Below are 27801 nucleotides of genomic sequence, written 5' to 3'. Positions count from 1 at the left end.
GTATTTTTGCATCGATGTTCATAAGGGATATTGGTCTGAAGTTCTCTTTCTTTGTTGGATCTTTGTGTGGCTTTGGTATCAGCGTAATTGTGGCTTCGTAGAAGGAATTGGGTAGTGTTCCTTCTGTTTCTATTTTGTGGAATAGTTTGAAGAGTATTGGTGTTAACTCTTCTTTGAAGGTCTGGTAGAATTCTGCACTGAAGCCATCTGGTCCCGTGCTTTTTTTGGTTGGAAGACTTTCTATGACTCCTTCTATTTCTTTAGGCATTATGGGACTGTTTAGATGGTCTAGTTGGTCCTGATTTAATTTTGGTATTTGGTATCTGTCAAGGAAATTGTCCATTTCCTCCAGATTCTCCAGTTGTGTTGAGTATAGGCTCTTGTAGTAGGATCTGATGATTTTTTTGGATTTCCTCAGTTTCCGTTGTTATATCTCCCTTTTCATTTCTAAGTTTGTTAATTTGGATACTTTCTCTGTGCCCTTTGGTCATTCTGGCTAAGGGTTTATCTATCTTGTTGATTTTCTCAAAGAACCAGCTCCTGGTATTGTTGATTTTTTGTATGGTTCTCTTTGTTTCTACTTGATTGATTTCGGCCCTGAGTTTGATGATTTCCTGCCTTCTACTCCTCCTGGGCGAAATAGCTTCTTTTTGTTCTAGGGCTTTCAGGTGTGTCATTAAGCTGGTAATGTATGCTCTCTCCATTTTCTTTTTGGAGGCACTCAGGGCTATGAGTTTTCCTCTTAGCACTGCTTTCATTGTGTCCCATAGATTTGGGTATGTTGTGTTTTCATTTTCATTGTGTTCTAAAAAGTCTTTAATTTCTTTCTTTATTTCTTCCTTGACCAAGGTATCATTGAGTAGAGTATTGTTCAGTTTCCACGTGTATGTGGGCTTTCTGTTGTTTCTGTTGCTATTGAAGACCACTTTTACTCCATAGTGATCAGATAGGAGGCATGGGATTAGTTCTATCTTCTTATATTTGTTGAGGTCTGTCTTGTGACCAATTATATGGTCGATTTTGGAGAAGGTACCATGAGGTGCTGAGAAAAAGGTATATTCTTTTGTTTTAGGATAGAATGTTCTATATATATCTGTTAAATCTAATTGGTCCAAAGCTTCAATTAGTTTCATTGTGTCCCTGTTTAGTTTCTGTTTTCCTGATCGGTCCATTGAGGAAAGTGCAGTGTTGAAGTCACCCACAATTATTGTGTTAGGTGCAATGTGTGCTTTTAGTTTTAATAAAGTTTCTTTTACGAAAGAGGGTGCCCTTGCATTTGGGGCATAGATGTTCAGGATTGACAGTTCTTCTTTTTGTATTTTTCCTTTGACCAGCAAGAAGTGTCCCTCAGGGTCTCTTTTGATGACTTTGGGTTGAAAGTCAATTTTATCTGATATTAAAATGGCTACTCCAGCTTGTTTCCTGAGACCATTTGCTTGTAAAATTGTCTTCCAGCCTTTTACTCTAAGGTAGTGTTTGTCTTTGACCCTGAGGTGTGTTTCCTGTAAGCAGCAAAATGTAGGGTCCTGTTTACGTATCCATTCAGTTAGTCTGTGTCTTTTTATTGGGGCATTAAGTCCATTGATGTTAAGAGATATTAAGGAATAGTGATTGTTACTTCCTATCATTTTTGACGTTATTTTTTAAATTTGAATGCTTAACTTCTTTTGGGTTTGATGAAAGGTTACTATCTTGCTTTTTCCAGGGTGAAGTTTCCGTCCTTGTATTGGTGTTGTCCTCCTATTATCCTTTTTAGGGCCGGGTTTGTGGATAGATATTGGGTAAACTTGGTTTTGTCATGAAATATCTTAGTTTCTCCATCTATGGTGATTGAGAGTTTTGCTGGATATAGTAGTTTTGGTTGGCATTTGTGTTCTCTTAGAGTCTGCATGAGATCTGCCCAGGACCTTCTAGCCTTCATAGACTCAGGTGAAAAGTCTGCTGTGATTCTGATAGGTCTTCCTTTATATGTTACTTGGCCTTTTTCTCTTACTGCCTTTAGTATTCTTTCTTTGTTTAGAACATTTGGTGTTTTGATTATTATGTGACGGGAAGTATTTCTGTTCTGGTCCAGTCTGTTTGGAGTTCTGTAGGCTTCTTGTATATTCATGGGCATCTCTCTCTTTAGGTTAGGGAAGTTTTCTTCCATAATTTTATTGAAGATGTTTGCTGGCCCTTTAAGTTGTAAATCTTCACTCTCATCTATGCCTATAATCCTTAGGTTTGGTCTTCTCATTGTGTCCTGGATTTCCTGGATATTTTGGGTTACAAGCTTTTTGCATTTTGCATTTTCTTTAACTGTTGAGTCCATGGTTTCTATGGAATCTTCAGCATCTGAGATTCTTTCTTCTATCTCTTGTATTCTGTTGTTGATATTTGCATCTCTGTCCCCTGATTTCTTCCCAAGGCTTTCTATCTCCAAAGTTGTCTCCCTTTGAGTTTTCTTAGTTGTTTCTACTTCTGATTTTAGATCCTGGATGGTTTTGCTTAGCTCCTTCACTTGCATGTTTGTGTTTTCCTGTAATTCTTTAAGAGATTTTTGTGTTTCGTCTTTCATGACGTCAGCCTGTTGACCAAAGTTCTCCTGTATTTCTTTAAGAGCTTTTTGTGTTTTGTCTTTCATGACCTCAGCCTGTTGACCAAAGTTCTCCTGTATTTCTTTAAGTGTTTTTTGCATTTCCTCCTTGTTGGCTTTTGTATTCTCCTGGATTTCTTTCAATGATTTTTGTGTTTCCCTTGCAAGGGCTTCTAACTTTTGATCCATTTTCTCCTGAATTTCTTTATGTATGTCCTTCATGTGTTCCTGTACCAGCATCATGACCAGTGATTTTAAATCCAAATCTTGTTTTACTGGTGTGATGGGGTATCCAGGACATGTTGGTAGAGGAGAATTGGGTTCAGATGTTGCCATATTGCCTTGATTTCTGTTAGTGACGTTCCTGTTTGCCTTTTGCCATCTAGTTCTCACTGGTGTTAGTTTATCTTGTCAGTGCTGGACTCACCAGTGCAAGCTGCCCCTTCCCAGTTGGCCTCTGGTGCACAGCTTACCTCCTGCACTGCTTGTAGACAGTGTGCTGCTGCCCCGGCTGTTCAGATCCCAAAGCAGGCACCCGAAGGCTCCCGCTGGGGCCCGCTGGATTCACTGGAGCACACTGACTTCTCCCAGCTGGCCGCCCGGAAGCCCAGCTAGCCACTTGCAGGACTCGGAGATGTAATGCTGCCGCCCAGACTGATCTGGATCCGGAAGCGGAGAGAGTAGAGCTAAGGCCTTCTGCCTGAGGCCTTGCCCCAGATTGTGTCTGTGGACCAGATGGAGCCTGTGTGCACCCCCAGGGAGTGCCGACGGTGTATGCTACTGTGACCTCCCCTGTGTTCCGCTCACTCCACTGGGCAGCCGATCCGCCAACCGGGCTGTCGCACACGAGGTTAGCCTGGCCGCCCAGTCCCTGAGTCCAGGCAAAAGCCTGGGAGGCCAAGGTCCGAGCAAAGTTCCCCTAGGGCTATGACTGTTAATTGGGACAGCCAGGTGACTAGGATGGCGGGCGTGCGCGCCCGCGCTCCCTGAAAGTGCCGGGAGAGTCTGCTTTGCTAACAATCACCTGGGCGGGTTGACTCGCAGATGGCCCACCAAGCCGCCCAGTTCTTGGGGTCAGTCCTGTGCCTTTTGGGGCCTGGACCCCCGCTTTGTTAGCCTTAGGCTATGCCTGTTTACAGGTCTGCCCGCCTGAGCTCTCTGTAGTCCTGCAGGCAAAATGGCGGCGGCGCGCTCGCAGGCCTGGGCAAAAAACCTCCTGGCTGGGTTGGCACCCCGATGGCCCCCCGACCCGCCCAGGGCCTGGGTGCAGGCCAACGCCCGTCGGGCTCAGACCACCGCGGTGTTGGCCTCGGATTATGTTTGTGTACCTCAGTCTGTCCGATCCCTGGAGTACGGAACCAAGATGGATGCACCTCTCCTGACTGGTGGGAGGCCGAGTTCTACTAAGCTTCATCGTAGTAAAATGATGAAGCTTCCCTGCTTGACCTGCCAAGCTGAGCAGCTCCTGACTTGAGGTCTACCCGTGACTGAAGAGGCTGGATTCTACACCCTGTGGTGATTCCAGTGAGACCTTATGCAGAGGAGGTAACTCAGGAAGTCTCTGCTTCATGGATTTAATATGGAACCACGTTAGGCAAGTGCCATGTATATTGTTCAGACTGGAACTGTCAACTAACTAAAGGTCAGTATAGGGAAAAATAATTTTCTCTTCATGTTATGTATGGAGATTTATGCCAGACTTCAGTGGTAGTACTGATTTTGGCCATGTTGCATAGTTTTAGTGCCTGCCTTATGAGACATATACTCAAAAACTGTGATCAAGCCTTTTCTGAAGGACCCAGGGTACCCAGCCCTGTACCATCAGGAATCCTGGCAGATGATGAGGGAGAAGATCCCTGATGCTGTCCGGTTATCTGTGCCTGGATCCCTGACACAGCTTAAGAATGTTTTTCCATTGGTACGATCTAAGAGAGACTTGTAGGGATTGTCGAGGACCGAATCTACTCCCTGTGTGATTAGAGGATATCGCAAACAGGGCGGGATTGCAAATAATAGCTGAAAACCGCTACTGTTTGGATGATATTGAAGCCCTGGCTATTTAAGAAACAACTGAAGGGCTCCAGTCAGAAGTGGGCAAGAGAGAAAGAGTCATAAATGCCGAGTGCCAGACAGTGTGGAAGAAGCTGGCCAAGGCTGTGAAGAAGGACATCCCATGCTGGGTCACCCACGCTGGTTCTATGGCTTGGGAACGAGATAGTTGTTCAGAGGTGACAATACAAAGCCCAACACTTTCGTGATCTCAGATGCTATTTCATGCAGCCGTCATATTTATGGAAGACAAAAGAAAGAATTCTTGCAAGAATTTTCATTGCAGTTGGAAATTGAGGATGGTGGTAAGATCGTAAACATGGAGATTGTCAGTGGAAATGCAAGAGAGTTGTTGAATCACAGGGGCTTAGAAGTCAGAGAGCACAGCAGGAAGGGCAGCCTCGCCAGCCCCCTGCCTCTGGGTAGCCGAGACCCACCTAGCTCTCTTCCCACCAATTCCAACCTTTCTGTTCTCCCTTTCTCCTTCCAACCGTGCTTTCACACTAGCAACTCATTGAGTAGTCGGTCTCCTTGGTGTGCATTGTCTTCTCCACTTAGGATTGTCTGTCTGTCCCTGGTGAGGGAGAGAGACAAGGCTAGACACTCAGTGCTTTTATCCTCCGTGTTGCCAACTGCTACCTACCCGCGGCTTTTGAAATGAAGTTTCTTTTAAAGTTAACAAGAAAAGAGCAATCCCTAGCCACATTTTCAATGTTCCGTAGCCACACAGAGATGCTGCCCACATACTGCTTGCACGTGTGTTAATATGACAGAGGTAGGAAGGCCTCTAAGACAGCAGAGTTTCATTTAATGTCTTATACAATATTTAACATATTCATGTGGAATGAATACCTGCCTTTTTAAAATGATTCTTTAGGTTTCAAGTATATTATCCAAAACTATATTAAATATCACCTGCTCTCCTCCCAGTATCCCCCCCACACAGATCCTCCCCCAATTCCTCCCTTCCCTTCTCCTCTGAGAAGGGGAGGGGCGCACCCCACCCTGGGGTATCACTACCCACTAGCACATCCAGTCACTGCAGGACTAGGTGCATCCTCTCCCACTGAGGCCAGGCAATGGGATCCACAGGCAGGCAATGCAGAGACAGCCCCTGCTCTGGTTGTGCCTCTTAGATCAAACACGACCTGTTGTAAACATAAGCCACTTCAGCTACTTTGGCTATCGAAGGGGAGACCTAAGGGATGAGGAGAACAAAGGATATTTAAGGTCCCACGTGAGGTAGAGGCAGAATCACCTTAGTGGCTGGAGGTGCCAAGTTTCTGCTGACGGCTTTTGTCTAGGAGAGTTCCAGCTGCAGACTCATCAGTCAGGCCAAATGGGAACTCTGCACACAAAAGCATGGGGCATTTGTTGTCACTTCTGCACAGTATACTCCAGGACACAGCAGGACCCAGAAGCCTGCCCACTGTAAAGCCTGGCACACTGCCAAACAGATAGGGGCGCCACTCTGCAAAGGGCTCTAGTGATTCACCTGGAACCCCAGCTGCTCGGCCCAACCAAGCCAACAGTTTGCAATGTGCTGTGGTCAGCCAGCACCGCACTGACCTTGGTCTCCTTCAGCCTGGCTATTAATTGACTAGGCGTGGAGAGCAGGGTGTAATGGAGAGCACGGTGTAATGGATCGCAGGCCATCCGTCCCTCAGGATGCCGGGGCACCAAGGTGGCATGCAGCATTTTGCGACAGGCTTCTCAAGGACATAGTGAAAGTTGAAGCAGGCAGAGGTGGAAGAGGATAGCCTCCCCCAACCCCTGCCCTAATACATCTTTAGTGGAGATAATACCACAGACCCTGCTGTTGCTATAAGGGAAGAGAGGAGTCTTCAGTTCCCAGCAGGCCTTAAGCTACTCCGCCCACAGTGCCCTGACGGAGGCCCTGACTGACTCCCTTTTGGAAAGATTTTGCTTTCTTTCACTCATCCTTCCTGTACTTTTACTGTTTAAGCTTCACAGGCAGGTTATGAAGACTGTGGGACCCCATGTCTTCCTACTGCTGATGAGTGTTAGCAGTGAGGAAATTTGAAATCTTCCCTGAGGTTCTTTGATAAGTTCTAACAGCTATGGAATAGGGCTCTTAACCCAGGCTAGAGTTGTCACAGTTCCTGTGATCTTTTGACAGTCAAACATTTGTTATGTTACAAACATTACTGTGACATGGACTCATGGCTGCATGTTTCAATTCTGACCCACATATAGTTTATGTAACAATTATATTTGCCGATAGCCATGGTATACTGGCTGGTTTTGTGTGTCAACTTGACACAGGCTGGAGTTATCACAGAGAAAGGAGTTTCAGTTGGGGAAATGCCTCCATGAGATCCAACTGTGAGGCATTTTCTCAATTAGTGATCAAGGGGGAGGGCCCCTTGTGGGCAGTACCATCCCTGGGCTGGTATTCTTGGGTTCTATAAGAGAGCAGGCTGACCAAGGCAGTGGAAGCAAGCCAGTAAGGAACATCTCTCCATGGCCTCTGCATCAGCTCCTGCTTCCTAACCTGCCTGAGTTCCAGTCCTGACTTCCTTTTGTGATGAACAGCAATGCAGAAGTGTAAGCTGAATAAACCCTTTCATCCCCAACTTGCTTCTTGGTCATGATGTTTGTGCAGGAATAGAAACCCTGAATAAGACACATGGGATATTCACAGCTAGAATATCTTGCCCACAAAGGCACTAAAGCTATAGAGAGGTGTCAAAATAGATATTTAGCATCAACACAAACAAGTATTTATAGTGTGCCTTGCCTTTCAAACTGACAGCTAAGCACTCATTGCTAAAGAGCAGCCGTTATAGAATATATTACAAATGCATCCGGATGTTCCTCATTTTATCTTATATTTTAGAAAGTTCTGTGAGCTACAGAATCAGCAGAGCTGAGTAAATAAACGTCAGGGACTTCTGCTGTCTGCTCATTGTCTCTATACTGTTTTTAGTCAGCTGCATGCATTTTCATGACCAAAACCTTTCATTCATAACCATAATGAATGCATATTCTTTCTAGACGTTTCTGACAATATGATTAAAATTATAAACACATGTGTCTCATCCCCCTTCAACAATTAGATAATAATCAAAAAATATTAAGTTGAAAAACTTAGAAATTTAGAAAGCACTTGTCATACCCTAAGAGCTTCTAGTCAGTTCTTTTCAGACACAGAAAGCATCAGATTCTCAACTTGACACAGGCTGGAGTTATCACAGAGAAAGGAGCTTCAGTTTGGGAAGTGCCTCCATGAGATCCAACTGTGAGGTATTTTCTCATTTAGTGATCAGGTGGGGAGGGCCCCTTGTGTGTGGTACCATCCCTGGGCTGCTATTCTTGGGTTCTATAAGAGATCAGGCTGAGCAAGCCAGGGGAAGCAAGCCAGTAAGGAACATAATGACCACACCAAAAGGAAGCAGACAAGCAACCCTCACCTTGTTTAAAAGCTTCCCTCTTTTTAAAGAATGGCACTTTGAGAATATTGACACTTGAGAGAAATTATTTGATTAGATTGATCCGTTCACGTTTACCCGTTACACTTGCAAACACCCCCTTTGAATGGCAGTTGTCCAGCTAGAAAGGCTGTGAACAAAACGCAGAGCTTGCACTTCCCCGCAGGCTGCAGATCTGTTCAGCTCCGTGGGACTCAGGACTTTTATTTTATGTTACTGAGACTGGGCAAGTGTTCCTTAGGAACCCGGCAACTGTGGTCCTATCACTCAGATCATGAGGGAGAGGCTGGCTTGGCTGTACAGATATGATTTTAAAAGGAAACGATCTCAAGTCTTCGCTGCTGTGTACAGAAGCATGAAATAGAATCCAGGGGCAGTGGCCTCTGCATTTTCCAGAGTCTCGGAATTGCCTGTCCCCTTCTCAGGCTTCAGCAGCGAGGAAAGCATTTAATTTCCCGGTGCTGCAAACACTCTGGCCCAGCTCCTGGCTGCGGTGGTGGCCTGTTTACTTTGATGAGTAAGTCACAGGGCTGTTTGGCATGATGAGAAGGGGAAACTTTAACCCTTTTCAACATAAAACTACATTTTCTAAATCGCTATCTCCTCCTTGAGACGGTCATTCTTCTGATTTCACAAAATGTTCCCGTGGAGTTGACTTGCTTCTAAGAGGCTTTCATAGATGGTGTCTTGGATTAGTCTGGGCTCACACTGATTGGGTACTGTCTCTGCTTTCCCCCGGCAGTTAAACCGACCTACAACAGCTTTTTCGTCTACTGCAAAGGCCCCTGCCACAAGGTCCAGCCTGGAAAGCTCCGAGTTCAGTGCGGCACCTGCAGACAAGCAACCCTCACCTTGGCCCAGGTAAGGGAGCGGGGGCAGTGTCCTCATGGGACTGCTCGTGCCCAGATTAATAATCATCCCTGGGAGCCATCACTCCATTGACTTCCGATTGAGTATGACCATACCAAAAGGAAGATGTTATTCTGGGCGTCTGGGATTGCTGAGGGCATGCAAATTTCATATCAACTGTAGCTTTCCTTCTGCGATTTTTATCTGCTCTGTAAGTTTCTCTGGTACATAGCCATGTCTCCTGCTACACGCACGCACGCACACTCACACACACACATGCACGCACACACACTACCCCTCTCCCTTCCTTCCTTCCTTCCTTCCTTCCTTCCTTCCTTCCTTCCTTCCTTCCTTCCTTCCTTCCTTCCTTCCTTCCTTTTCTAGCTCAGACCTGCAGAAACGCTGTTTGCAGAAATAATGGGTTCACACTGATGGGAATATTTTACTGAAGAGCCTTTGAAATAACATCGTTTGAGTTCTGGAAATGTGCCACATTTGGATTTGTGTGGTGTCACCATGGCTGCACGTGTCAGAATACACTAGAGGGCTCGTCCAGGGATAGTACATAGAGGCTGATCCATTGAGCTGCAACCTACTGCTAATAATAATAAAGTCCAGGCGTTTGAAGAGCCTGGACATTTGCACTGGAAACAGTGGCCCCAAAGCGTGTTCTACCAAGGTCTTCTGCTCTCCTCCCTACTGCCCAGTGCAGTGATGGTCTCATGGTTTCAAATCATTGGGGGTAACATCAGAACACTAACACATTGTATGACCCATGGTCATTCTCTGTCATGGAGATTCCACTGTTCATAAATAATGTTTGGTGGAACACAGGCTACCTCCTCTGCACCTGCCATCTATAGCTGTGTGCATGGACACAGGCAGGTGTCTACAGCTGTGCGCACGGACACAGGCAGGTGTCTACAGCTGTGCGCACGGACACAGGCAGGTGTCTACAGCTGTGTGCATGGACACAGGCAGGTGTCTACAGCTGTGCACACGGACACAGGCAGGTGTCTACAGCTGTGCACACGGACACAGGCAGGTGTCTACAGCTGTGAGCATGGACACAGGCAGGTGTCTACAGCTGTGCGCATGGACACAGGCAGGTGTCTACAGCTGTGTGCACGGACACAGGCAGGTGTCTACACCTGTGTGCACGGGCATAGGCAGGGTGGCCTATACAGCCTCGAGTTTGCATGGAATGGAAAGCTTGCTAACTTTTGATATAAAACACTAGGACAGCTGCTGTATGGGGTCCATCCTACCTCAATGGTGTTGTGTATGGGAGGTGGAGGTGGAGGAAGCTGAGTGTATAAAGCCCTGCATGAATGTATACTGTTGACATGAGCTGGCCATGCCGAGGATCCCCTTAGATCCATGGGAAAATGGCAAAACTTTCCCGTCGATACAGTAAGGCTCATATGAAGAGTAAAACCTCTCTGGTCCGTGTACAGATGTTGATGGTGTATACAGAAAATATCTATTGGTATTCTCTCCCCCATGGATATTTATGTCCCGAAGACTACTCCCCTACTGAGATTAACTTGATTCAGTTGTGTACCCAGGCAACAACCCTGCCTCCTAATTACATATATTCATCTATATGTAATGACCTCCATGTTAGCTGTTCAATGTATATTATAAACACACGCAGCTTCTGCAGTCCTGTGGTGTCTCCGACAGAGCTCAGTCCACCTGATCTCAGCTGTGTGTCTGGTGTGTGTCTGGTGTGTCTGTGTGTCTGTGTGTGTCTCTGTGTTTTGTCTCCTCTTCATTCCCTCACTACCCCAGTCAGCTCTGTCCCCAGAGCAGTGCGGAACGTAGCAACAGACTGTGATATGGATGTGACCCCAGACAGTAGCATTTGGGACCCCTGGTCACATAAAAGCACCAAGTGCAAGAGTCATGTACTCTGCTATGAATAAGTACCCCGATTACCTGCTAGAGACCCCATTGATGGGGGCCACTCGAAGTTCACTGTGCAGACAATGGATAGACAGGGCAAGTCCTGATCAATGAGAAAACAGAGGATTTGTTTAAGACCTTTGAAAACATCACAAATGAACAATGGTCTGTTGGCTCAGACCTGTGATTCAGTTGTGTCTGGAATGCAGTATCTTTGTCTAAATAATGAAATCCACTAAGAGGCAATATCATTTCATCTGAAGCAACTGCCACAGACTCTTCTCTAGAGTTGATGCTGACCAGTGCTCCTGCCTAGAGAAGTGTTTTTCCTACCTGCTCTCTTTTCTCTATACTCATCCTGATGGCTCCCAGTGGTGGAGACTTCGTCCTTACCTCCTGGGGAGTCCGAATTCAAGCAACAGCAGCAGCAGCAGCTATTGAACTATTTTCATGCATTGCGTCATTTATTTCATAGGAACACTTTAAGTTAAATGCTATTAGTAATCCTATTTTTTTATTTGAGAAAACTGAGTCTTAAAGGGATCCAGCCATTCACCCATGAAGACCAGAGCTTGAAAACGGGGAGTTTGTACCTAGACTATTTTGTCTAGACTGATAAACTCTCAGGATAACAGGATAATTTGTCATTTTGTGTGTATGTCATGTGTGTGTGTGTGTGTGTGTGTGTGTGTACACAATGTATATATATATATGTGTGTGTGTGTGTGTGTGTGTATCCCACAGAAATACATATTCACACACACACAAAGGATCACACACAAAGCATAGAAATCAGGGAGATGATAAAACATGAAGTTAGATCTGGGGTGTTATGAATGGGGGAGGCTCCATGGAGGCTCCAGGCTGTAGCATTAGTGAATAATCAGCACACTACGGGAGGGGGCACACTGTTGCTAACTGTCCTGTTTGTGTGAGTCAAGAGAATCATAGACATGTAATTTCATGTGCAACTTGTCATTTGAAAGTGTGCTCTATGTGGGACAAACAGAGGACACAAATAAAACCCCCAACGTAAACAGTAACCAATCCCTACAGCGTGCCTCGGTGCGTCCAAGCAAGGCAGAGCATGGCAGGCACTGCACGGTAGGTACATTGGTGCTAGATGCCGACCAGAGCCTGGATGAAGTAAGCAAAGTGGAACAGTTGGGCAGGCAGCACGGTGCCCGGTCAAAGCATGGAGCCAGCATGCCCCGGAGCATAGCCTGTGCTGGTGTCAGCTTGGGGGCAGCCATTCACTGATGTGACGTTGTGTATCTTTGGCTGTAGGGAGACTATGTCAGTATAAAGAATGCTTAGAACAGTATTCAAAGCACATCTAAACGCGACACCCCATTACTACCACTATCCTGTCACCACTCACACCCATGTGTGTGCATGTGTATTTGCAAGTTGGTACGAGAACCTGGGCTTTAGCAGATTCCTTCCAGAGAAGCAGAAGTTCTCTCTATCTCACTGATTCAGTGGTAGCTGGGGTTCCTCCTGTGAGTGGCAGTCCAAGCTGACATCCTGTGAGTCCCACCTCACATGTTGTCCCCAGGACATATATATCCCCTTTCTCACCACTGCTTTAATTCTCCTCATACCGCTCACCATTTTGCCATGTGCCTTATGTGGTCAGGTGACCCGTCACTTAGTCTCCCACTTTATCCAGATCAGCTCTCCCCGTGAGGGTAACGTTGAAGGTTGCATCCTTTTCTTGAGATTGCACACACTGACTTCATAGATCACAAGATGCCCTATGTGGCATCTTGGAATCTACCAGCCTCTTTCAGCCAGCTTGTTAGTTTCCTTCCTTGGCTTTTCAACATCTGTAATTTTCTCCAATTTTTATGACACATTTACAAAGTAGGATGTCTCTAACAAGGAGACTTCATGAGGGTAAGTGAGACCTCAGTGTCACACCATTATCGAATACTGGAACTGGGGGTGAAAAGCCCACAACCTGGCCTTTCCTAGGATCGACTGCTTCCTGTGCAAATGCAGCAATCGGCAGTCTGTTATTTAAGCACTGTCTGCATACTAAATGATCACTGAAAACGCCCATGGAAAACATCCTTAAGGATTTAGAGAAAACGTAAACAGTATGATTTAAAGGTGGTTCCTCTTCACCCATATTTCAGAGGGAGTGCAGCTGTTCCACAGCACAGGAGGTCAGATGCTTCAGCGTAGGGAAAGCGAGTGGGCCCGCGAACCCGTAAAGGGATGGTGGGCTCCAGGGCTCCCCAGTACCTGTGGAGGTGAGACTTCCTGGCTGCGGGGCAGGCCCTTGCCCACAATGTGGGGCCATTCTGGCATGGGCCTCATGTACCTGTGGAGGAACCCTGGCCAGATGGGGAAGCCCTGCGTCTTTTCTGGCGGCTGGAGAGGCTGAGGCCTGTTCTGTTGCTCCTACATGGTGGGTTTTGATAAGAAGAGGCAGCCCATGACCTTAACGCTTTATTATAGGAAAATAGGAAAAGGAAGAGAGAGAAATAAAAAGAGAAAGAAAAGATAGAGGGGTGAGAGCTGGCCATGACCACGTGGAAAGAGGGGAGAAGAATGGGGAGAGAGGGGCAACAGGGACAAGAGATAAGAGAGAACGTAAGGGCAGGAGAGCTGGGAGGGGCCAAGAAGCCCCCTTTTATAGTGGGCTGGGTTACCAGGCTGTTGCCGGGTAACTGTGGGTGGGAGCAGGAGGGAAAGCCTGGCTGTAGCCAGGTGACTATGGGGGCGGAGTCTAGTCAGAACACTAGGGGCCTGGCCCCATGTGACTGATGGCCACAGGACCATGGAGTTGAGGAGTCAGGAGTATGGAGCTGGTGCTAGGAGCCTTTCATGGTCCCACACTTCAGTTTTGTCATTGGTAGACCCAGGAACTGCTGCTCAGCCTGCAAGTCCCACGACCCGGTGCAGTATTGTGCCAAGGAGCATGACTTCCAATAAATAATAGTCACCTATCAGGTTTCATTTTTCCAATTCTTTACAAAAATCAGAAGCTAGCACAATGTTTTCTGTTTATGAAAATAAAAAAAAACATGAGATCATATGCAAGTGGCTAATTGCAATAAATTAGTGTGTGGTTTATTTAAGAATATCTGAGAAGGGATTATTTTCTAGAGGAGAAAAACAAAAGATTCTTCTTAGCCACCAGAATTACTTTTGAGTATATGGTTTCATTTCTCTTGTTTAGAGAACTGTGTGCAAAGGGATGTGTGCCTGAAGCATATCTTTGTAGTTACCTCTACCTATTTTGTTGTTATTAGATACTCATTAATCACGCTAGTATCTCCTCAACTCTACTTACACATAGCAACAATGTGCCATCCATGTTTAATATGCCATCCCTAATGCACTGACAAAGAAGATGAGCATTAGCCATTTCTGTCCTGAAGGGAAATCGGAGTCTGAGGTTTTGACATAACCTTGCAAGTGAGTTGAGAATCAACTCACACACCAGGCTCCCTACCATTTCCAAATCAAAATATCCTTTTCATTTCACGGTGACCTTGACCAGAGTTTCAACTAGATGGAGATACCCTTTTAGAAATGTGAGTACTGGCTGGAAAAGAGTGAGCACAGCTGATTGGAAAAACATGGCAGGCATTCAATTTTTCAACTACTCCTTCAAAGATTACCCACTCGGGGCCAGGCAGGAATGAGACAGGGGTGAGCCCGGCAGGGTTCACTCTGTGTGTCGCGATTGTTTCTGATTGTATTTTTGAGCAGTTAAATGGGTAATTTAAAATGACTCTTGCCACCAGCTCAAAGATTTCCCTAGAACCTGATGGTGTCAACCAAAGCATTCTCAGGGACATTATGACCTTTAACACTGCCTGGACTGGCGACTTCAGTTAAGAGTAACTGCTGATGGAGAGAGCGCTCTTATTCTGAAGGATGCTCTAGACTCCCCGTGGACCGTGTGTCACTGATCCTGATGGCTCCTCTTTCCTCTGTGAGTGAAGCACCAGGTCCACTGCCACAGTCACTCTCAGCACTGCCCACGTTCCTCAAGAAAAGGGCTAAGTCGCTGTATGACGGGAAGAAACCGACTCGTCTAATTAGAAATAAGCTTCAAATGCACAAAAGCTTATTTATAGAGTCAAGTCACTGTCTCCAGTAATACTTGGAGGATGGAGTGAATGTGGCCATGAGCTGAGAGAGGGGACGTGTGTGCACATGTTCTCTCGGAATAGTGGCCTCGGAGTGAGGCCCATGCGAACTTTAGTTTCTGATTAAAGCTACACATGGAAAATCTCTCCAGCACCCACTCCGGGTGTCCAGGGTGCCAGCCTTATCACCACTCGTATCTCTTTGTCTGCACTCAGTTTGTTAGTCTTAAAATTAATCAGAGGCCAGGAGATTACTACAGCCAGGAAGTTTGGATAATATTTCCCCCACAATCATTATAATTACTTTATCTCAAAAAGAACTTTATCTTTGCCACCGTAATGAGATAGTCTGCCTCAGAATAGCATTAAAGCTAAAAGGTTTCTGATGAGAAATGGTGCAATAAATAGAAAAAGATGTAAAGTGCCTGGCATGATGGATTTTGTTTAAAATTGGTTTATAGATTAGGCAAAATTTATGTGAGGAAATTTATTAAGAAATATAGTTTAAATGTATAATCATTCTTAAACTTAATATTTGCTACAGATTAATTGTTGGTCAGGAGTCTACTTGCCTAGGAAGCTGCACACATCTTTGGAAAGAATTATAGGCCGGGGTTATATCTAAGCTCACTTTCTGTTCTGCCTTCAACATCAGAAGTTATTGCCCCAGGATGCACTTCTCTTGTCATGTTGGCGTCAGGCATGTCTGAGGTTCCAGAGTGCAACAAAGATGCACATACTCCCTGAAGTCTCTCTGGTATGTGTCGTGTGCACACGAGTGGCAATGATGCCTGCACCCCGGTGGCTCAGTGTCTGACAGGAGGCCTACACAGAGGAGCTCTGTGCGTGGATCCAGCAGCCAGCAGCTGCAGCATCCAAGCCAGTGAACACATACAGCTCTCATGTGTCTGCAGAGCAGAGGCCGAGGCGGTGCTGGGCTCACCTCAGCCTCTCAGCCCACAGTTTGTTCTGCCTAAGCTTGCCTCACTGTGCTTCTGGGGATGCTTTCTACACACCAGCCTGTTTAGCTGTGCTCTCCATGGTGCTGATCTGGTCTTTTTACAGGTATCTTGAGTAAAAGAATATGTGGTGTGCCAGGAGTGTGGACAAAGAGATACAATTGGTAATAATGCTGAAAAGCTTAGAGCACACTGTTCATGATAAATATATCATGAATATATATGTATATGTATATATATATATATGTGTATCTGTATATATATGTGTATATGTATATATGTGTATATATATACATGCATACATACAGATACATGTACATATACATCATATACATATACATCATATACATCATATACATATACATAATGTGTGCATGTATAAATGCATGTATATATGTGCACACATGTATATATAATGAAGTAGCATGTGACTACATTGTTGTATTAGGTAAAGTGGCTTTTTGAAAAAAAAAATCAACTGTTGGTGATTCACAGCACACTGGAAGAGCCAGCTCCTACGAATGGTCATAGGACACACACTTAAAGGACATGACCGGTTAGTGTGCTGGACATCTTGAGTTCCCAGGATGCTTAGGCTTGTTTTAATAACTCTCAGCAGATTATCCAATGACTACCTGCTTTCTGGTGGGAAAGACTGAGGTACAAGGAACATCAAGGGGACAGGCCACAGGGCAGGCAAGAGGGAAGGATGGGAAATCACAAACCTCACCCAAGTCTATGGAGCAAGACAGGTAGAGCTGGACCCAGCATTCAGACTGGGAGAGCACACCGCACTGCACTGGCACCAGGGGCCCTACCTGTTGGACATAAGAGGACCGTTTACATTTGAAACCAGACAAGCTACAAATAGTTTTTGGTCTATTTCCCAAATCGAATGGACTATAAACTCTGCTAATTGCTGAGTTAATTTAAAACATTCTCTGGAGTTGAGGTTGAATCCAGCACCCTGGACTTCACCCAGGGACAGCAGTTCTAAGACAGCACTGCCCTCCTGGTTGAGACATTTGCATGCTAATTGGGAGCCTGAAAGTGGACAGGGACTGTGGCTGGCCTTGCAGGAAGGTCCACGGCGGGTCAGACCACCAGGGGGCAAGGCTGAACAACACAGGTGGAGCTGAGCAGGAGTGTGTAGCTGTGGAGGGGGAGAGGGTTAAGTATGGCCTGGGACTGCCCACTGGCCTGCGATGCTGAATCCATGGGTAGGAGGAATCAGCCCCATCCTGCAGCCACAGTGATACCTTCAGTATAAAAGATGAAAGGGTGTTTCAAAGAACCCTCAACTACTGTGAACCAAAGGAACTCATCCCCAGAAAGACATAAAGAAAAGTAGAAAAATGAGGAAGATGCTGCAAGGTAAAAAGAACTCATTTCCCCTTTGGCTGTAATTTCACCAGTAGGGACATTTAACAGAGTGTGTAACGGAAGGGATGTAAAATATACAGCTGCCTATTTTAACAAGTAAAATATTATTTATAGATCAAAACAAAATTAAGAAAGCAGTGAGATGTTACTATCTGAGCTGTGGGCAATTGTCATCAGTGGCCCTGTCTCCACTCTGTTGTCTAGATCCTTACACAGGCAGCCTTGTCTATGCCCGATTATCACAGCTAAAAATTCTTAGATCTCATTGTTAGGTGATTTCAGTTTATCCAGCCCTGAAGAAATGGTGTCAACATTTCTAATTCATTAAATGTTTAATCTGAGTAATTATTTTCATTTGGACCCCAAAGGCAGTTGCCACTCACTGTTTTTGTTCTGTGTTTGTTGGTTTGTTTGCTTTGCTTTGTTTTGTTTTTATGAGACCTTTCAGACAAAGGATCTGGTAGCTCCTCCTCCTCCTTCCCCTCCCTCTCCTCCTCTTCCTCCTCTTGGGCTTTTGTATGAATTTACTTTTGCAACTCTAAGAAAAGGAAAGAGTCAAAGAGCATCATCCTTGCAGAAGAAAATATCCCCAGCACACTGTAATCTGCCCTCAAACCAAAGCTCTGGCTGGCACAGAGCCTCTGTGCAGGTCTCACAGAGCCTGCTTCTGTATGCAGCCCCTGACCCATGCTGCTACTGAAATCCCCCAAACTGTACCTATGGAATTTGAATAATTAATTCTGAAAACATGTGGATCCATTTTTATATGTATATGATTAGTCTTATGTCTATGACTCACTGCCTACCAATAAACCGGAACCGGAACTCAGATTTTACCTGTGCCTGTCAGTTTCTCTATTAGAGTAATTCTTTTTCTTCCCTCAGTTTCCTATCTGCCAATCACTATCACAATGAGGGACCTGATGCCTATGCCATTTGCTTTTGAGTTAGAATATATTAAAAGTTATATATAATCTATCGGTTAGCAGTGGCACATAGTTATTAACAATTTAATTGAAATTTAGTTGGGTTACTTAGAATTCTATTCCTTATACAATAGCATACATTTGAAACATCTACAACAGAAATATTTATTGAACCACCTAGAATGTTTTGACAGGTCACAATCTATGAGTATGTCTAAAGTGTAAAGGATCATGCAGGGCTTTCTGAAGAAAAATGTCCTGATAGTATATTCTAAATTGCAGTTGTATGTGCTTTTTAAAAGCCATAATTCTTTATTTGTTGATTCAAATACTGTCTACTGGCATTAGTAGAACAACAACTGAAGTGAGCCCAGGGTCATTACTGTCCTTTCAAGTTCCAACTAGACTATTTGTATGTCTTTCCTGATACACCTTTGGGTATTATGCTATCAAGTCTGCATATGAAGTAGGGAAAGCAATTCTGTCCCTTTAATTTAAAATAATGGTGACAGTAATTCTTAAAATTCTTCCACTAGGTTCCTTCCATACATTTTACTGTGCATAGCTGGGTTATATGGCCACTGAAAGATAATGATGACATTAGAACCAATTGTCTGCCAAAGAGAACTAGAGTACCTTTTAATGATCTAGACTGGTCACAATTGTTCTCCTTGTTTGGAAACATAAGTTCCCAGTCAACACATAGATCATTTTTAACAAGGAGAGGAGATGCCCTGGGTAGGAGTGATTAATGGTAGTTTGTGTTGGGTGTTGGGAGTGAGTGAGTGGCAGCAGCCGTGTTTGTGAATTCATAATTGTTTCAGATAACATTCATAGACTCACTACTTTAATTACTGAGTGGAGATTTTGCTTCCATCTGCCATATTTGTATTAGCATTTTTAATCTGGCAGTTTAGCCAAACTTGAAATTGTTTTACTATGTGAAAGGCTATCCTTTTTCCAGTGGTTCAGTTCTGTTTATATCCAGTAGTGACTACCTGTTCCTCTGTAAAATGAAGTTGATGCATTATCCACTTTACCACTTAGAAGCTTTATCAGGAATTGGGGAAATAAGAAATAGATCTATAGTGCAGTAGGTTAATTTATTTGTTCTTTGCTTAAGAAGTAAATTACTTCAAAACCTCACTGGGGAAACATAAACAGAATTTAGCAGTCTTGTCTCAGGCCATAGTAGATCTTTTGTCAATGTTTTGTTTTATTTTTAAGAAACAAAAACAAAAAACAAAAACAAAAAAAAAAAAAAACAAGGGTATTACCCCACAACCATAAACTATGGGAGATTAGGGAGTCACATTGAAAATGCTATTCCTGAGTTAGGCAGGGCATTCGGCTCAGGACTGAGATGTCTGAGCATTATTTTACAGAAGCCTTTGTACTTATGCATGCATGCCTTTCCGCCTGGGAATATCAAGCTACCTGCATAAATGTATCATTAAAGCCAGATGGGAAATGGAGAGGTTAATTGACTTTACTTGGGTCACACAGTGAGAATGAAACCAAACTGAGAATGAATTCCGGGGAACTGAAACTTCGGTCCACACCGAAAGGACCTGCATTGAGTTACAGGAGTTTTCTTACCAGGGCATGGGGAGAGCTGGGGTCTAACTCTGAAGCCTCTTCCTGAAGACTCCTTCTTATCCAGCTGTACTTCCTGAAGCAAGATCAAGATTCAGGAACAGGATAAGGGGTGAAATGTGGCATCTCCTTCAGTGCAGTGGGAAAAGGCTTATGTACTTAGAGAAATAAAACCGTGGAAAGGGGGAACAGTCACAGATTAGGCATTTTTGAATGAATAGCCAGCCAAGTCACCCTGTTTTAATGTGCCATACCAACAAAACCAGAACCTTTGATATTGCTCTGTCAGTAAAGGCCACACACATCTCTGAATATCACTAACATCCTCCCATAATGTATTGGTGTATCTGAACTGAGGGTTCTCCCAAACAGTATCAAATAATTGTATTTCTGGCTAGCATCAGAATTACTCCCCATTTTTTCTGCACTATAAATCATCAGTTGGCAGGAAGAATTTCATATTCATCTAAAAAGCCATTCTAATAACTATGCACTGACCTACTTGCCTATGAAGTGACCTGCAATTAAAATAATCAGGCATGGCCAGAATTGCAAACCGGCATCATCAATTTAGAGACAGACAACTCTCCCCTTCCCCGTGATAGGCTAAAACCTCAAAAATACAGGACACTATTTAAAGTAGTTTTGGTGAAGGCCAGCATAAACAAGTATCATATAGCCTGCAGATTGTACAGTGTTGCTATAAGAAGATAAACTGTGCATAAATCCACACAATGGAAATAACGCCAAGCTCTTGGGAATAGAGTGTGACCAAAAACTCTTGTTCCTTAGGTATCCCTGCATTCATTCACAAGATTCAGTTACAAAAGTGTGGGAGCCCACCTCACCTGCCTCTGTGCCTCACACAGTACAGAACACCCACAGGATAGGATGCAGTCATGATACAGATGGCCCATAAAAATTAACCAAAAGCTTCATGGTCACTACTTGCCTTGGCAATAATCTTGGATCAGAAATGGTTTTTGTAGTCATTCCCTCTAAATCCCTAGTCCTGATAGAACAGTGTTTGGTTGCATGGTTTTGCTAGCAGGCCTTAGGATAGAGAACTCTCACTTCTTTTTCAGGCCCTGGGCTTTTACTGTTCTCCATAACAACTTTCTCTGTTTCCCCCTGTGCTTTCAAGGACATTTTGGGCAGAATGGAACATGGTCTCGGCATAGGTCTTCCACATTTTCCATTGGGAACACTCAATATGTCTTTTGTTTTAGATTAAGCTTGGGAACCCAACCTGAACCCAGCACGTCAGTCCTAATCAAGTATCTCACCTCTCAGAGCTTCTGGGATGTGACCCAAACCAGACCTGAGCTTGAGGACCAGGATTGATGTCTCTGCCCTAGAAGAGCTGTATCCTGGTCTCTCAGTCATTCCAATAAGGTTTTCCCTTTTGATTTAAAATGTAGTGGGTTTTCTATTGTGGGGTATAGATGACCACAGAGCAGAACTCCAGCCCCAGAACTCCCCATGCCTTTTTTCTAAGCCATCTCTAGTTGGTGAGAGTTTTGGAATTTGCACCATGCTCCTGGCAAGCTGTGTAAGGGAATTATCTGCACATTTCCATAGCTTTTGCTATGATCTTAAGATTGCACTAAAAATTCAAGTCTATTCCAAAGTACAGAGCATGTTTCATATTTGTGATTTGCATAGAGAACCCAGACTCCCTTTGCTTGTTAATATCTATTGCATTTGGTGCTCCAATTGAAACTCGAAATGTAATAATAATGTTATATAAGCTAAGTCGGTAGACCATTTAAGAGTTAAAGGATGTTTTCATTCTCAACATCTTTATTGATATGCTAATCATGTGAATTTAGACGGATGGGTATCACGGTGGCCATTATATTACCTGAGAAAAATATATGTGCTCCCAAGATGAGCAAGGTTTCCTAGAGGAACATCATTATCCTTAGCAGGCCACACTTCCTGCGCTCCCCCAGGCATTTAGAATACTTTAGATGTACAGGATCACTGCCATCCTTTCCTTATAAGATGTTCTCCTATTTCCTTTGATTTATGTTTTGGAGTTCCCATCTTTGCTGGGGCCAGGGACACCACTGACATGTTCTTTGCTTAATGTCATGTCATAGCTGCTCCAACCATGTATTAAATTCCATCTCAGAGTATGGAGATAATAAAAGCTGAAAAGGAGCTGAAATGTTGGATCTCTGATAACACAGAGCTGCTGTCCTTTAGACTAAGTTATATGCAATAGTCTTTCCTGGGGATAAAAGGCTTTTCAAATAGCTTATCATGAAGGACATAGGGAATACTGGGCTCTGGCTATCCCAACATGAGTGCTGTCCCCTTCCTATTATTTGTTTAAGAGACAGAGAGAACTTTTCATAGTGATTTTGGATATGTTTTAATTTAGACCAATATGTTCATCCATAAAGTTTTATTTCTTTTAGTTAGAAAACTATAATTTTCCAGAGACTGAAGATGAATTGGTCTTGATACTTAGTTCTTTATTTAATTCCAGTGTGTCGCTTCCTAGGAAACAGTTTTAAGTTATCCAGTACAACTCAAAATTTAGTGAGCACTTGTTTTCAAATGAGTGTGTATTATATTGAGCCTGGGAAATTTGGATGAGTTCAGAAAAAAAAACCTATAACACTGGAAAGTATAGTTTAGGTGAAATATATTAAATTAATATCACAAATTGAGGAAAATGCCAATTTATGTGTTCAGAAGCAGAGCCCAATACGGATTTCACAACAAAACCAATTTCACCTTTATTGAATGAGGTTGTGATAAGGCCAGGAAAGGCAGAGACCTAGATGGACAGAGGCGCTTTTTTAATCACAAGCTTATGTGTAAGTTTTGAAATAAATGTTTCATTTAGGAGACAGAACTGATACCATTAGCAAATGGGGGAAATTGGTTTTCTTCCAGTTTCTTGGAGATTTACAGATGAGTCCTGCTCGGATCCACCAATTCTGAATCTCCCCACCAAATAAGAATCTGGGGATGGGGGCGGGGTGGGGGGTATCTGAATGGAAGAAGGGTGGCAGAAAAGTAGGCAAACTCAAAGCAGGAGATCCCAGGAGACTTGAGCAGGGGCAAGCCATAGCTGGTCGTGTTTGTTGATGTCCTGGGTAAGCTAGTGTTTTCAGCCAGTCTGTTTTGTTGTTGAGTGCTTGGTCAGACTGGTTAGAAGGGTAAAGCAGGTCTTAGGGGCAAGTTAATTAGTGTAACTTGCTACATGGCTGAGATGCTCAGGATGGCGGCCACTTACCATACACGGGGCCTAAGATTTTAATAAGTTAAAACTAAAGAAAAGGAAACCTTCAGCTCCCCTGCCACTGTAGTCATAGGTCACAGTTCCAGAGGACACTGTGAGTAGTGGCTAGTGCCTTAATCATTCCACACCCAGCATCATGGAAAACACTGTAGGATCTCATGAGATAAGGCATCTATTGGGTAGACCTATCTGTATTTTATTCATTCTAAGAACACTTTCTTAACTAGGAAAAGAAAGGAGCTAAGTGACTTGGCCACCACAAAAATGAAGAGTGTGGTGGGTGCTGGAGCTGGGGGTACATGGTGCAATATATCCAACATCAGCAAAAGTTGATGGTGAATGAGTCCAGTGGTTAGAAATGAGGCATTGCCTCAACCACTCAGCCAGCAGCGGCAGGGTCTGTCTGGCACCATAACCAGGGTTGTTGGTTTGTCCCATGCTGAGCTTCTGAACACTAAGCCAGCAAGTGAAGATGTTGGAGCAACACATCTTTGAATCTTGTAAGCCAGAGGGCTTTCATCAAAGTCATTCCCGCCCACACTGAAGCAGGAAACAGGCTGGATTTCTAATCAAGCCTGCCACCCCTGGTCTATGTCCACAATGATTTACGGAAAGGTTTTAGACATGGAGAACCGCGTAGGCTCCTATCTTGTGAGGATCTTTCTCTCACTTAAAATCCACAGAGCGGTAATTCAATGTGCCCAAAACAGAAGATGGTCGCGGAAGGCCTGAGCTAGCCAGCTGTGTCCTGTGTACATTCTTCATCCTTAGGAACCATGTCAGATTACTTTGGCTGCAGCCTGGGTTTGTGACAGAAATCCAGATTATCCATAGCATCTTCTTAGCTCTCCACTCCTGGTGGCTTTGCATCTGAGTAATGACGGCCTTCCCAGGCTGTCTGAGATCTTCAGTGACTGAACATTCCATGCCTCTCAGCATGTAAAAGCCGCATGCAATGTTGGGTCTATAGGCATGAAACCTCATTTTCCTGGAAACTTCTGATGGTAGAAAATGCTATTTTTGCCAAGAAAGTAGATGTATATGAGAGCAATGCTCTTGAATTTATAGAAAGCTTTCCTTTACTAATTCTTTCTCCACCTTTGGAGAAAACCATCCATATTAGGTTTTCAAATGTGTTGAAGAAATTATCAAAAAATATGACACAAATAATAGGTTTTAAACATGGGTATAGCTTTTAGTAATCTTTATTTTTGCATATTTCCAATGATACAATAATATTACACTATAAATTAAACTTAATATAAATAAAACTTTGAGTTAACATTGTTTAAGTCTTCCTTAGGAGTGATTATTGTAATTTACGTGATATAAACCTTAGCTTCCCTGTGATCCCATCCAAGAGATACAAGGCACATTTGCCCGCATAGTTTCCTAATAGAATTAGAGACTCACCACATCTGAGAAGAAATAGCATCCAAATTGCAAGAATCCTTCACTGGCCAGCTTGGCCATTGGCTTCCTGGGATGCCTGGGAGGAGAGTGCTGGAACTTGTCCCCCAAGCATGTCAAGACATGTGGACATCCCCTGAGTTGCCTCATAAAACCATGGCCCCCTCCACACCCCCTGTGAGCCATGACCTGCTCAGGCTAAGACTGTGATGGAGAAATAAAAGAATAGAGAGATAAAGCACACATGAATATCTCCCAGACACATATAAACAACTGACATACTGGGGACATGACTGTCACAAAGAGGCTCACTGGGATGCAGTTTTGGTATATCAGTGATGTCCTTCCATGGCTTACTAGATTCCAGAAAACGTCCCAAACCTTGCAGGATGACAGAGGTAACATAAAAGCTTTTAACACAGATGATGTATTACAAGCAATGTCCCAGAACATGAAAGGTGTGGCACATTAACAGAAAAAGGCACTGGGCCACAAAGGGGACAGGTGGGTTGGGAGCCCTGCTGGGGGACAAGCTGTCCATTTTCACAGTGTTCCATTTTTCTGTCCATTCAAATGCTGGTGTCTCCCATAAAGGCAGGAAATATGGGATCAGTCCCCAGGTTACATACATTGTGCTTGAGTTTGGAAATCCTGGACTCTTTGATGTTCAAGTTGAGATACAAGAAAACAGCTGTGTATTACCATACACAGACTTCTAAGATTTGACTATGTGTTCTGGTGAGAAAAGGAAATCCTTCCATGCTCCTTGCAAGCTCTTCACCCTTCCAGAGAGGCTGTAGTGTGACTGGATGTAGAGGAAGCACCACTCCTCCAGCTGAGACCCTGCAGTGTGGAAAGCAATGTTTCTATTCTGTTTGTTAGGTTGGGGCTTGGTGGTATTTCTGAATACAACACTTCTTCCAGTTAGCCAGCTCTTACTGAAGCAGATGCCGTTATGATTTTAAGTCTAGGGCCTGAACTCTGAGCATCTCCCATCTCTAAAGACTATAGCTTAGTGTATTTGTAACCATCAGCCAGGCAATTGCCATATCATGAACACAGCAAGAAACAACTCTAAGCTGCCCTGGTTCAGGAAAGAAACCAGTGGATTGGAAGAAAATACAGAAAGATGCCACGTTTTGCATGTGATGCCTTCCGTTCTAACCCAGTTATCAGTAAGACTGGACGAATATTGGTAAGCCAGGAGGTTAGATTACTGGAGTACTAGAGTCATTTGTTTGTATTCTAGAATAGATGTCCCGTATCTGACGCATCACCAAAATTGAAAATGTACTTCCAGGATTTTGATAACGTAACCAAGCCCTCTCGCTAGAGACGCGGCTTTAGGGTGAGACCACTGACTTGCTGAGCCTGTTCTCAGCTTGACCACGTGGGTGTGGAGCTCCATCACTCTAGGCTCTATCCCACCCCTGAGCTCATGCGCCTGTGCATTTCTCTCTTGCACAGGGCCACCAAGGCAGGCCGAGTAACATGGCGGGTAAATCGCAGAGCACCAGGGTAGTCTGCTCCTGACCCAGTATCTAGAGATGGCACAGTGGTCTGTAGTTTGCTTTCTTCCTAAGCAGTGGTTGTCACTGTTATTCTGAAGCCTTAGAAGAACCAGGCTGGATTATTGGATTTGTTCGTAATGTGCTCCCCCCACGAGCCCAGGCTTGAGCCTCTCTCCGTTTGTTCCTTTATCACTTCGTCCTTCATTTTCTGCCTAACTTCCTCCACCCCATTATATTCAAGAAGCATCAAAACTCCACCGTGTGTGAAAATCCAATATCCTGGTGGAGCCTATGAGAGAATCAGAGCTGTGACCACCCTACCCCCACCACCTATGCTAAACATCCAGCGTCCATTTGTTTGTATTTGAAGAAGAAATACTCCCTTGGTATTAGAAATATCAAAAAGAGAGGAGAGTGCTTCCTCTGACTCATGTCCTTAAGCCCAAGTGTACCTTTGCAACATTTGCTGTAAAACTCAGAAACAAATGCATGTCCTGCCTCTCACAACCACACAAACATCTGGGACATGACCTGGGATAGGAAAATCTTCCGGTGCCAAACTTTCTCAGTCTTTTCCTCCTTCTTCTTAAGACATCTCACTGAGGCATGGTGTCAGGGGTGGGTCCTTGACACTTTCTATCAGGCAAGATCTAAAGAGACAAACAAGCTTTATGAGGCTGGAGAGTTTCTTTGACTAAACATGTTTTCATCCTCACTAGCGGAAGGCCTGTATGTTGTTGGCTAGAATTAATCCACACCACTTTGCATCTTAGCTGGCATCCATTTGTTTGTTTGTTTGTTTGTTTGTTTGTTTGTGCGTGCCACTGTGCCTGTGCTGTGGCTGAACTTACTGTATGTGGGATGAATGTTGAACTGACTCATGCTAAGAAAGGAGGCTGATGCTCTAAGCTCCACAATGTTTGCCCGCACACCCAGCAGAGCTAATTCTGGAATTATGCTGAGAAGGACGATCAAGCTAGTCCCCCTGCTCTAAAGCTTTGAAAACCAGTTGACCAGAAGAAAATGAAACGGTCCTACACAATCCACTCAGTGTCTCGGAGAGAAGGGGAGGCTCTGCTCCTGGAAACCGTGAGCTACCCACAGGGGAAGCGCCGTTCTCCAGTTCCACTGGCTCACCACTCTTGTCCCGGGGACTTGACTCCAGGTCTGCAGCACAAGCAACTAAGTATTCCTAGCTCAAAGGCTTCTCAAAGCTGTAGACACACTGCAGATACAACTCGGGGAGAACTTGCTGATTGTAGTGACAGCCCTCTGTATCCCTGTCACTTTCTTGGCATAGCTTCAGATTCCCAGATGCCACAGCAAGGAGAAATCTCTTCACACACACACCTGTAATGAATGCCATACAGCAAAGACTTTCCTGCACTGTCTCATCCAGTGTCCATTTCTAGGAGACACACACACACACACATCTGGGACAAGAGAAACTCTGCCCCCTCACCAGAAAGCATCTTGACAAAGAACCTACAAAATAAGAAAGGCAAGACCCAAATGCGAACTGGCCAGCGGGACTGTGCAGTTAGCTCTGTGGTGTGAGTGAGCAAAGACTGTTGTTGTCTGGAGCCCTGTCCTCCACTCCCTCCTGTATCAGCATGAGGAACTTCACCAATTCATCCCACACACATTTGTTGCAGCCATAGGATGTGCACAGTGACCTAAAATAAGACCAGAGATCAGAAAGGACAGCATCCAGCAGGGAAAGTGAGCGATGTTCATTCTGGTTGACAACATGTAGCACTGGACTTACTGCCTAAACACCATAGTTTATAGCATTGCAGTGCTGTGTGAAGGAGA

At 44.3% G+C, this 27801-nt stretch overlaps 1 protein-coding gene across 1 annotated transcript in view; it reads left to right on the top strand.

The window, feature by feature from the left end:
* Prkn (parkin RBR E3 ubiquitin protein ligase) overlaps positions 1–27801 on the top strand; it is a 1193927-nt gene that overhangs the window by 419988 nt on the left and 746138 nt on the right. The window contains exon 4 of the mRNA XM_052169367.1: positions 8819–8937. Coding sequence (XP_052025327.1) covers positions 8819–8937 — 119 coding nt within the window. The remainder of the gene's footprint in view (positions 1–8818; positions 8938–27801) is intronic.

Source organism: Apodemus sylvaticus, chromosome 23, assembly GCF_947179515.1.
Source record: "Apodemus sylvaticus chromosome 23, mApoSyl1.1, whole genome shotgun sequence".
Lineage (NCBI taxonomy): Eukaryota > Metazoa > Chordata > Mammalia > Rodentia > Muridae > Apodemus > Apodemus sylvaticus.
This window is presented reverse-complemented; position numbering and strand designations above follow the sequence as displayed.